The 12555-nt window shown below is 42.3% G+C and overlaps 1 protein-coding gene across 3 annotated transcripts in view; it reads right to left on the bottom strand.

Annotated features, from left to right (window-relative positions):
- Window positions 1-12555, bottom strand: part of LOC125014483 (transcription factor SOX-6-like) — a 92039-nt gene that overhangs the window by 40671 nt on the left and 38813 nt on the right. For all 3 annotated transcript variants that reach the window (XM_047595573.1, XM_047595571.1, XM_047595572.1), the window contains exon 5: window positions 1900-1989. In XM_047595573.1, coding sequence (XP_047451529.1) covers window positions 1900-1989 — 90 coding nt within the window. The remainder of the gene's footprint in view (window positions 1-1899; window positions 1990-12555) is intronic.

Here is a 12555-nt window from a genome sequence, read left to right as displayed (position 1 = left end):
TTAGTCAAAGATCAGTTAAATATTAAATTCTTATGCCTCAATGCACCGCTACTATTAATACAGTGTATATATGAATCAAGGCAAGTGGAGCCTGAGAGACTTACCAGGCTATCAAATGCTTTCGATTCTTACTAATGTAAACCAAGAAAAGAATGTGTAGTTAAGAGCTGAATGAAAACCTATCAGCAGTAAGGTATGAACAAGCTTCAAGGAAAATTCAAGTACAGAAAAGCCTTGAGATCGGAAATTTTCTAGTCACAAAATGTGCAATTTCTCATATGCATGTTTCTTTTTTCCTGAAATGACTTGTCAGATTCACATGCACTGAAAGATATTGTGTGTGGTGAGTGCTTACATTTGGGCTTTTTCTTATCTTTTCTCATTTCTCGTTGACAGCACAGCTGCTTTTTTCGCAGCTGGTTTATGTCTTCATGTAAAATATATAACACTATACCAACATATAATGAAGAAATCTGGATTCAGATCAGATGTGACGTTTTGATATCCGCGGACAAAACAAACTGTGATCCGAAGGCAAAATGTAGATATAACTCCCATTTCACTTCCCTTACTTTCACGTGAGAAGTCATGTGAACTGAATGTTCAAATTAAAAGTTTGAGAACTTTCAAGTTTGATAAAAAAGCATTTTATTTCTGGCACAATTATCCCGACTCTAAATGAGTGACCAGGTGTGTAACAGATGCCCATTTATTACTTAGCTAGTGGAGCTTAAGGATGAATATGTAGTTTGTGTCTGTGCAGATGGAGGTGGTCAGTAAGGAGAGAGGGAGAGAGAAAGCGGGTCCTACAATGAAAGTGAATGTCTGCGCTGTTCTGCCGTAGAAGGCTCTCTGTAGTCCTCTTTTTTCCCACTTTCCACAGAGGAAATGCTTGCCATTTCAGTGGGAGACGATCACAAACGTTTTTTTCACTGGGAGCAGCCCGACTGCAGGCACGTTAACGACTAATGTTACAACACATAAACATAATCTGCTGTAGCAGCTATGATGGAAAGCATTTCTCCATGTTAAAGTACTGGTTTTTCAGCGTCACATGTTTTCCAGCACTGTCTATTCATTTGCTTTTATTCATCTGGGGGTAAGCAGGTTTTGAAATGTGAAGGCACTGACATGAAAAAAAAAAAAATCTAAACTGAAGCCTTCCATTGATGTGTGCTGTGAATTCTATTAGTCGTGATCAGACTGGCATGTTTTTATCATTTTACTACTGTTTACTCCACTAAACAATCAGGATCATTCCTTCAACTAAACCGGTGATCAACTTTAAGACAAACATGCTGTCGTTTTTCTTACATAAGCAACACAACAGGGATTAATGTAAAGTCTAAACTGAACTAGATAGATAGATGATGACAATAGTATATGTGTGTATATATATATACACACACACACATATATATACACACCGTATATATATTATTTTTTATTACTGTATGTCATATGTGGCTGCTGCCAGAGTGAACTTCTAACTAAAGATTCCACAATGCTGCCATTTTCACTTCTGAATACCAGAGGATACATATGACCCTGTGCAAATTATAGCTTCATAAATGCTGTCTGCTGATACGGCCATAAATATTGGAGCATGCGCCTCTCCATTCCCACCCTTTAATCAAAGAATAACAGTCTGCAGTGTTTAAAGCTGCCTTCACTGCTTGACAGGTAGGCAGTTGGTGGCTTTACTGTGCTGCTTTCATATGCAGAAGCATGGTGGGAGTATACACACTGAGGAGAGAATGACGGGATATTTGACTGTTTGCTAGCCTTGAGTTTCTCTTTGTCAGTGTTGACTGCATCTGGTTAACTTAATATCTCCATTTGAACAGATATACTGTAGTGCACACGTGGATGACGGCCTTGATTCAGAAGCTTTCCTACCTTTGACCTCCCCGAGCAGTTCGTTGGCGTTCAGGCGGTCAACACGATCCTTCCAGTCCTTGGAGAGGAGTCTCTCCATGCAAGATGGTTCTACAAAAACAAAACAAAACAAAAAACAACAACACTGAATACAATTACTTTCACTTTTTTGTGTAACTTTGCACATTCATCAAGCATTAGATTCTGAATGGGGAATCTCCAGAGACGCCTGATTGCCATCAACATGATGTGGTGCCCTGGGAGTTGGAATAGAATAAAAGTGATCACAGACAAAGAGGAGCCAGTGGAAAGCCAGTGTCCAATATCTACACTCAAGGACCACAAGGAAGCATCTCCTCCAGCTTGTTCTACGAAGAAAAAAAAAAGAAAAAGAAAAAAAAAGCCATCCAGCTGACCTAATGAGAATGTCTGCATTGTTCGTAGATGGGGTCTTATTTGTGGCTGTCTTCTTTCTCACAATGTGTCTCATAGCCTCAGGATAATAGACATCAGAGACACGTGGTCTCATAAGATTCATAAGGTCCCATTTGTTCAGTTGGAGTCCTGCTGTAAACTTTGCTTAAACAATGGCTACTTCTCAATTCTTCACCAGAGAGACACTAGAGAGACAAACGGACAAATATCTGCACATGTCTGCGAGACACTCAAAAAGTCAAGGGTTGTATTAAGAGGTTAGGGACAAACTGGCCTATAAATTGACCTATAATAGCCTTTTTTTATAAAAAAAAAAGTAAATTCTCTTAACCTTTTGGTGTGCTGTAACAAGTAATCACAAGAAATGTAAAATCAACCTGAAATATTGAAGATCGAGCATTAATGCATAAATCTGAATCCTTCTTCCTGCATATTTAGGAATACAGTACCTGTCCGTCTGAATGCAAATCCACTATCGCTATACATGCTGTGCATGTTCACACACACTCCGAGTTTGTGTGCATGCTCTCCAGCCAGCGGATGCACCACAGATGGTGTCACAGTCATGCCGAATCTTCAGTCATAAAGGATGTCAAAAAACATGCACATGCACACACAAGAAGGAGACATTCTTGGGTGCTGTGGGGAAAACATGCCCCCGGGAGCTTGCCTGATTTAGAATGGTTAAGTCAGACAATAGCTCATTTGTGGTGCCTTTATCCTGACAAAAGGCGCTATAGGCATTCATAAGGGCACATGGTCTATTGTGAATGGCTTAATGTTTAGTTTGTGCGTATGGGCCCATTGTGCGGTCATGAGATGCCGTCCGCCAGCCGCGCACAACTTCCTCATTGAGTCCATTAAAACCCTGCGTGTTTACAGTCGGATTATGATTGTTGTAAATAAGCTAATACAGTCATCCAGATCACATGGGATCATTGTAAACAAAGTGGTAGACAATGGCTGTGAGGGAGGGTGGCAGGCTTCATCACAAAGAAACAATTTAAAAACTACAGTAATGTCTCATGGTGATTTCCCATATTTGGGAGAAAAAACACAGCGGGTATTTCCAGACAGATGGTCCACAGTAAAGTTGCGGTTAAGTCATGTAATTAATATGATTTCCACACCCTCAAGACAATGGAATCCATCTGATCTGATTCTTTTTTTAGATTCACCGGACAAGTGGCTCTGCTGGATAAGTACCTGTACACATCTGGTTCAGTGGGTGATGTTTTCAGGTAGTGAAATGGTGAGAGCGTGGGTCGGGACAGGGATGAGAATTTTATGTTTTTTTTTTCCTCATCGCAAGACCTGAAGACGCCAATGCACGTCCATTCACTGGGCCTTATATCAAACAACATCACAGGGCGCAATTTATGGGAGCACTTAGAGACAAAAATACAACCTGTAATTCCAAGATACATCTGCATAAGTCATCTGTGTTTGTACTCCGATGCACAATTTACACCCCTCGTACCGATAAACAGATCAGATGAGGAGCCGGTGGAGAGCGGGCGGGTGGGGTGGGGTGTGAAGGGAGAGGGGAGGTGGAAGAGGAAGAGAAGTGAGGATGAGAGGGAGATGTTTTACCCTAGATGGCTCTCTATCTGTCGCCGCAACTGAGTCAGGGATCAAGTGCTGTTTAGATTAGAGGGTGGATAAAAATTCCTCACTGTCCGAACACCGGCTCCTTTATCAAGTGGAGGAGAAATGGGGGAAATGGATGGGTTCAGAGGAAGACAGAGAGAGACAGATGAATGGGATGAGGAGGTAAGGAAGGCCAGACGGAAAGGAAAAAGGGGCACAGGCAAGGCAAAGGAGGCTGGTAGGAAAGAGGACGTCCACGTTTGTTTCCTTTCACATTAATTAACGGTTTTGAGAAATAGGAGAAATAAAAAAAGTGAAGGGATGAGAGAACAACTGTAATGAAAGTGTAAATGAAAAGAAAAAGTTAGTTTCTAATCGACTACAAAACGGTTTCAACACCAGCAGGGACAGACGATGACAAAAAAAAAAAAAAAAGTAGCAAAACTGAACAAAGGTGAGACGGGAGAAAGGTGAATGAGATTAGACGTGGATAAAGACACAGCGTTGTAGTAAATCAGCGCCGTGGCAGCCAGCGAGTGTTTAGGGTAAACACACTTTTATCACCTATCCCCACGCCAACCTGCCAAGAGACAGTGTTTTGGGTGTTTAACATGAGCCACAGGCAACTTACTGTGTGTTTTAGTGTGTGTGCATATCTCTGTGCATGTGTGTGTGTATATGCATGTGGCGTGTTGACAAGCATCAACAGTCCCAAACAGCCACTGCCAAGAAATACACAGTGTGCCACAGGCTTCTACGGGGAGCCGCTCTCTTTTCCCTCTCTATGTGTTTAAATCCGTTCAAATGTTAATCGCGGAATTAACTGAAACTTAAAATTTGCGCTCGGTTCTCAGTTGCCGGGCAGTTGAAGAATAATGTGAAAATTGCACCTTCTTTGGAAGACAGATTATATGGTCGCAATCTTTACGTGTCCACTGCTGTGTAACTTCACATTTTAGTGTTTTTTTTTTTAAGTTTTTTTTTTTTTTTTTTGCATGCAGTAGGTAGTAGGAAACACATTTAATTCACATTTTATATTTAATAACACTTCCCTTATAATTCACCTGACACACAGTGCCTCTTTCATTCCCTCTCACACACGGCGCACTGTGCCAGAGCTCAAGAACTCGGAGGTCAGGAGTCTGCCGCCAAGCGCCAAGGTAAAGAGAGAAAAACATTAATCTGAAAAATTAGTTAATGTTAAAAATAACAAAGGCCAATGTTCTAGTGGGAGGGAACCGGTGTTTGTGTAACACACCCACGGCTGAAAAAAAAAAAAAATAAAAAAAATCACAGTTGGTGTCTTCACTTCGCTACTGAACGTGCGTAAATGGAAGCTGACAGCTACACTTTGCACTTCCAAATTTATGTCAGTCGTGATGTGACTTCGGCTGTAGACCCCACAGCGTCAGAGGGAGGGAAAGAATGAGAGAAAGAAAGGCAACTAACGAAAGAAAGAACGGAACGAGAAACAGAGCCAGGGAAGCGGATGAAAAAGAGATATCATAAAAAGATAAGTAAGATGCAGAAACGGTTAGACAAGACAAAAAAAAGACAGGGAGAGAGAGATGTAGAGCTGGAGCGAATGGTAGAGAGAGAAATAGAGGGAGAGAGGCACAGAGAGAGCAGCTGTCCTAACAGCTGGCCAGCAGGATTGATGTCTCAGTGAAATAAAACTCAACATATGTCCAAACATGAGGAGACAGGCCAGCCAGGAGGAGGAAAAAGACACACACACACGTATACACTACATACACACACTGATGTGAGAACGCCGGCGCACTCTGAACCACTTAAACATACATGCGCGCCACACACACTGATTAAAGAATGCCAGTACACTGCTGGGACTGTTTAATTGCACAGAGGGGGGTATATAACACACACACACGCACACACACACATATGCACATGATTTCAAGAGCCTAGCACTTCTCGCTCAGTGCTGTAAAACCATTAAACTGCGGAGTGGTTAGCCCGGCTGCGTGTTAGCACGGTGTCCATTTCACGCACACTATTTTCATCTGTCAGACGACACCCAGACTCTCTTGTCACAGAACATGGCCTAAGAAAGCAGCCGGCCCACCTGACTGAGAGGGGGGATAGTAGCCCTGTGTAACCCTCTTCACACGCATCACCCCCACGCCCCGTCCGCTTACAGAGAGCCACTCAAGGGAGCAGCGCGTTGGCTTTCTCCTGATGTTAAACTGTGGTGAACGCACAGCAGAATAAACTTTGATCTTTACTGAAGCAGCCTAAACATCATCATAACACGTGCCCGCGAGGTTCCGGCAGATTCAGAAATGGCTGAAAAGTCGACGGGACAGATGGACCGTGTGCCTGTAGCTGCTAGCTTTCTGTCTTTCCTTCTTTTTCTTTTCATTATCGATTCACCTCATCATTATTTTCCTGCTGATCTGTGAAAGTCCAATTTTTGCAATACAAAAAAATCGAAACAAAAAAGATTTTTTAATTGCTTGTTGTGTTTACTCCTCATAGAAGATAAAGAACTTTTTCATGTATAGAATCAGACAAAAAATATATGAAAAATTATAATAATAAAAAAATAATGATGGAGAGACAGTCTGAAGACAATGTTCTTTCAAGTTTTGATTTTTTTTACACGGGCAAAAATATTTTTCTCTTATTTGACTTCACCTGCAGTTTAACAGATTAAGGCCCCAACACTACCTGGGTGGAGCTTTGAGTCACACTGGGGCCCCCCTTGCTAAAAATACCCACGAAGAACTTCCTCCCTGCAGTGTAAAGCACTTTATGTGATATAAGGTGGGCGTGCCGCCGAAGGCATCGGGTTGAAACCTCACAGCCCTGAATTAGACAAAGGATAGTGTTTCTACTGAAGGTGTGAGTTTAATACTTGAAAAGCCTAACTGTTGATCCAACTCTGTGCAGTCAGGGAGGTCAGGTCTGCCCTGCATTACAGCGCTGCAGCTGAAGGTTGAACGTTGGCCTACAAAGCAAAGGTATTGTGTTAGCAGAACTTAAAGATAACATTCTCAGACTCTGAAAAGCCTGATGAGAGTACTTTAAGAACTCTTTCAGCCACTCTTAGGCGACACGTCTTCGTTTCTCAACTACCAATTGTTAGAAGAGGGAATAAAAGAAACTGCGTGAATCAAATATTTTCTACGCCTGATTTTTTAAATTTTTTCCCTCTGTGAGAAGCGCAGGACAATTGAGCAAGACTGAGTGATGAGTTTTAACAACTGTACATAAGTTTGGGTTAATGGCTCAGTGCAGCAACAACAAGGTCAAATCACTTTGGAATTAATTAATGTGGAATGCAATGCAAAACATCTATTCATGGGTCGCTGAGAGAGAGCATTGATTTGATGTCTTTTAGTCTCTTTTCATACTTTTCAGGGTTCCGTAATCTACTTGTGAATAGAAATGACCTGTTTCTTTGAGAACAACACATATGCGACGGGCCTCCGCTTAGAATGCACACACCCAAACTTTGTAGCATGTTGTAATTGCGGGGGGAAAAAATTGCAAAAATTACAACATAATGATAAATCATGGAACCTGGACAGCTATAAAGAAATCTAAATCCCTGTTTTTAGAGAAAATAAGGGATCTTGAACCTGAATACGCGTACTTGTACCCATCCAGGGTACAAAACCACTTCTTTGTCAAATGCACGCTCTAAAAACAGCGGTTCAAGACCCGCGCTTCTGGTTCCACTTTAGGCTTGATATATGAAACCCTACCCCACTTAGCGCACGCACACACACAGAAACACACACACACACACACATATCGGCACAGACACACATCAAAATGTGTGGTTCAGACACAATAGAGGCTTTGTTTTGTGCCGAGCCCCCGGGGGAGCTGGTGCGGGTTCGGGTGGGCGGTCAGGGAGCCAAAAAATCAGCGAGGAAGGCTGGCAGCGAGTCTGGGGAGAGTCAATGACCACCCCACAGCTGACCTAAGAGGAGAAAAGTGGATCAAACATGGCCGCCTGAACCCCCAACCACACCCTTCTGGTCCTGTAGATATCTTTACGTCAGAAAAGACTGTTTTGGAAAGTTATATTACGCATGTAACACAGCTGCTCTTCATATCATCTGTCACAAGAGCCATCATCAAACCTAATACTCTCATCCACTATGCCATGCAGCTTTCAAGCACCTTCAGGAATGACATGCCCATAAAATAGTTTGGCATCGAAATAATAACTGCTATCAAATTCAGTGCAATGTTCTTTAGTCTCACAGTCGGTATGAGATATTGCACTTTGCAGGAATAAGATTAGTGATCTTTTATTAGGACTTATCATTACTGTAAATTTACTCAGAAAACACATTATACTTTAAAGCTGTGTTCACATCTGACAATGTGGTTATTACAAAATAGAGGGAAAATCTGAATAAATAAATAAAAATGAAAACATATGTATGCAAATTCATTACACAATTGTTTTTAATTAACAAAAAACAACAAAAAGCAGCCACTATTTTTTCAAGATAATAGCTTTAAATATTTGAACTGATTGTGTTGTGAACTAGTGAATTTAACAGATTTTAATCCATTTTTTCTTTCTTTTCTTTTTTGATTTGATGTTCTTGGACGAAAACAAGGTTGGTGTACTGTATATCAATGCCATGTGTGTTACGGTTGAGTGCAGACAGTTGTCATCACAGTTTGTTAAGCAGTGAATTGAAGTCTTTTGAAGGACCATGTCAAACACGCTCCGCCGGCTTCAAGCTTGTTCCGTCCTGGACAACACTGCCAGGGGTTTTAGTTATTTATTTATTTTTTTTCTTTGCAGTTACAGTATATGACCTTAGCCTTCATCAAATTATCAGGAGCAATTTGGCATTTCACTGAAATCCTAGTAGGGAAGGAGGATTTGATAAAATCACTATTAAATTGGAGTCTTTTGGACGCCATTCAAAACTGTTCTGACAAACCACACTGCATGCGCCTGTACCATATGCTGGTTGGACCGCAGCCAAAACTGAGCAGGAGAGGGCTACCAGGCATATCCCTCTGACTGTATTTGTAGTCAAGACCCACAGGCTGTGGCTGATCATTAGTAAAGAGATCCCTATCAATTACAGAGGAATACATTGAAACCAACCACAAAAAGTCCGGAGGGAGTCAGCCTGTAGGCAGAGAGACAGGAAAACCAGTGCTGACGACCGTACACAGGAACAAAAGCCAATTAGTGTTCAAGATTCAAAAGTGGAAACCACGCCTTTCTAGACACGCAACACCGCCTCATTGGAAAAATGAGGTGAGCTGTGACGAGACAGTGTTCACCTACATCTACGGCTAATTTACATTCCCATGCACTACACAAAGCCTCTACCTGTGCACAATCACAGCTCAAGCTGCCAATCCCATAGAGGAAGGCAAACATAGTGCCAGAGCCAAGGCTTTGTTAATTAGCCAATAAGCTTAACTCTCTGGGCCGACCCAACTTGCCTGTTAAGCTGTCATCACAACCACTTCACCCAACACACAATACACACACAGGTCATGCGCAGGGGGCACGCAGGCCTTGCTCAAGTTCAAAGTTCGGTCATGCAGCACAGCTTCTTTTGAAGCTTAACAGAGCAACAGATGATCTAACCTTCCATCTGTATTACTGTCAGGCCTGGGCTAGTTGCTAAGCCGCTAAATGGAATCAAATTAATTTGTCGTTCCTTACGCAAAGGAGACATCTTGCAGGTAAGTTAGAACGCTACAGCGAGCATTCACCTCACAGGTGGTAACACTGAATGTGCAGAGTTTCTCTCGTCAGGGACATACACGACTTCATATTGCTCTCAACCCACTAGCTAGCCAGAAGTCCTCCAGAAGAGCACATACGTTCCGCAGTTTGAGTGGCAGTAACAGCAGAGATGTTGAAACAGGCTTTCAGCATGGAGAGAGAACAAAGCGAAGCCTGGCAGAATGTCTCTATTGTCACAGAGGAACGGGGCTGGAGGAAGGCTTGGCCTCGCTCTGACCCCTTCTTCCAGCTGGGGAAGTCATTATGTGGGTGACTGGGTGCCCGGCTCTGGCCAGGGCTCGAGACACTGCATAGACCCCTTCAAACTGGACAGCACCAGCTTAACCACACAGATTGAGGTTCATAAAACGGCAGAGCTACACAGGGACCTGCAAGAGGTCACAGGACAGTGTAGGCGTGGAGAAAACAAACTCGGTTGCAAACTTTCTCTTTCCTGTATATTCATGTATATTGATCACTTGGCATGTAGTTCACAGTGTAATGTATTTATTACAAGGTTTTAAGGCCAACCATTTTTCATTTTTTCTTTTTCTTTTCTTTCTTTCTTTCTTTTTTTTTTTTTTTTTTACAAATAAGCCTCTCTCATTTCAGACCAGTGAGAACAACACATGCTAGTACATATATCTCTGACAAATGGCCCAAACAACAATGCCTCTACAATACACAAACAAGCACAAAACATAAGGGACAGGACACTGGCGTAGGAAGACATGAAAATGTGGGGGTGTTCTGTTGAACGTCACAAAAAAAAAAAAAATGGAATGGGTTTTAAAATTAACACGTAATTATGAGTTGTTTCGAGTTCAAGTTCCCACAAACAAGAACCGATCAAGATGGTCGTGATGATTTATGAGGGGGAAAAAGCTGGGTTTGTTGGATCCTTGAAAAGCATCATCATGTCACCACTAATGCCAGACTGGAAGTTATGCTTTTGCTCATTTCCATATGATGGGAGGAGCAGTGGGTGATGTTGACAAACCTGTAGTTGTATCATTGGTCTGGGTCTTTGTGAATGCCTAATGCGTGCATTGAGGTTCTCAACTAAATTTCCTGTTTGTCTTTTCTAAACTGAATATGTTTCAAAGTCCATACTATGAAATATTCAGTTTAGAAACTACTATGGACTTACTGCATCAATGCAGTGGATTGAATGCATTTTGTGAAATGGAAACAGTTTTGTGATCATAAAAAAAAAAAAAAAAACGTGAGTGAGCAATGTCCCGTCCAATGTGTCTTGAAGGCTCGTTCAATCCAGATTTCACCGGAGGATGATGTGTTGTGCTTTTAAACTCGGCATTTTAGAAAACAAAACAAGAACATCTTATCATTCTTTCAACCGACCAAGGCTAAAGCCTTGTCCAGTTCAGAACATTTAACTCATCAAGCGTTCTCGCAGGTGTCTGTTTTCTAACCGCTCTGCAGCGTTGCAGTGCGGCGATAATTGGCCCTGATCTCATTTGCAGATGAAACACATGAATTGTACAGTAATTCATACAGGCACGGGTGTAAGCAGGGATTAGAGGGATGTTAAGTGTTGCCAGGCACCAGAGCTGTGCTAGGCACATTAGATGGCTGACTAAGTTGGCACACAGGCCCCTCGGCCGTGCCAGACCCTGTTAGCAGCAGGTTGGCCCCCGAGTGGCTTGACAATACAGATAATCATAATTCACTCATCAAAACTGAGGGAGCTTGATTGCACACTTCACTGGGTTTTAATGTCCACCGGGCAACATCCCAGAATGCTTTGTCTGACAAACTGTTAAACGTGTCCACCTCTGTTTTGTTCCTATTTTGTGCTGAAGGCTCAAGGAGACAAGGTGAATTCAGATTAATCGTTGCTAATGAGGTACCTATCCGTGTTGAGAGACGGGTTATTGTTCGGGTTATTTCTCTGTTTATTCCAGACATGCATTTTTCCCTTTCTCGCCAGCTCTCATTTTTATCTGACTGAGAGTGGAGGAGCGTTTCTAATCAGCCGTATTTTTTCTTTCTTCTGATGTTCCCTCATCCTGGCCTTGAACATTTTATTCAGCCACCAGCTTACCAGTCTAATAAGCGCTAACCTTCGCAGAACACAGGCGCAGGTCAACATGAATGTAAAAGTGTATACAAAAGAGGGTGGGGGTAGGGGCCGTGTGAAGGCTAACGATACTTTAAGATCTCGGCTGCCATGCCCAGAGGGGTCAGCCATGTCAGGTGAGTGAGAATTCACTTGTTAACAGAGGCCGTTCTATTTGATCATGGATCCAGCCTAACCCGAGAAAGCTCAGCTGACAGAGCCCTCCATTGCAGCAGAAGGATGAGGCAAGGAAAGGCTTAAATGTGCTTGCCATTTGACGGCGATGATCAAACCTGGTTGTACTGTAAGAGGATTCGGAACAATCAAGTTAATCAGTTAGTCAGTCTGACTGACACATGCACCTCAAGAGTCAAGACAAAAAGGCCTAGGAACGAACACAGAGTAAACCCGTGTAGCTTTGAATCGCAAAATGATGTCTAAGCTGTGCCACACTACGATTCAGTACTCACGCCTATTTACCAGGACGGCCTTGTACTCCTGTCTGCTTTACATTCTTTCTTAACAAACCCAAAAAAATAATAATAAAAAAAAAAAAAATCTGACAGCTTACGAGTTTGAAATGCTTTTACCAGTAACACACAACAAAGCTTTAATTTGAGATGTGATCAAGGTTGCCCGCTGGAGAGGGATTCCAAAAAAACCTGCGAGAAGTGATTTGAAAGGCTCCTGAGTCTGAAGGATAGACGAGACCAGATGAACAGCCTCCCCTCCGATGGAGTGAAAGAAAGACAATAATACAGTGCGGGCGAGAAAGATGCGTTCAAACAAATTAACAAATGAGGAAAAGGGAAAACGACGTGCGGAGCTG

This window comes from Mugil cephalus, chromosome 10 (assembly GCF_022458985.1).
Source record: "Mugil cephalus isolate CIBA_MC_2020 chromosome 10, CIBA_Mcephalus_1.1, whole genome shotgun sequence".
NCBI classification, from domain to species: domain Eukaryota; kingdom Metazoa; phylum Chordata; class Actinopteri; order Mugiliformes; family Mugilidae; genus Mugil; species Mugil cephalus.
This window is presented reverse-complemented; position numbering and strand designations above follow the sequence as displayed.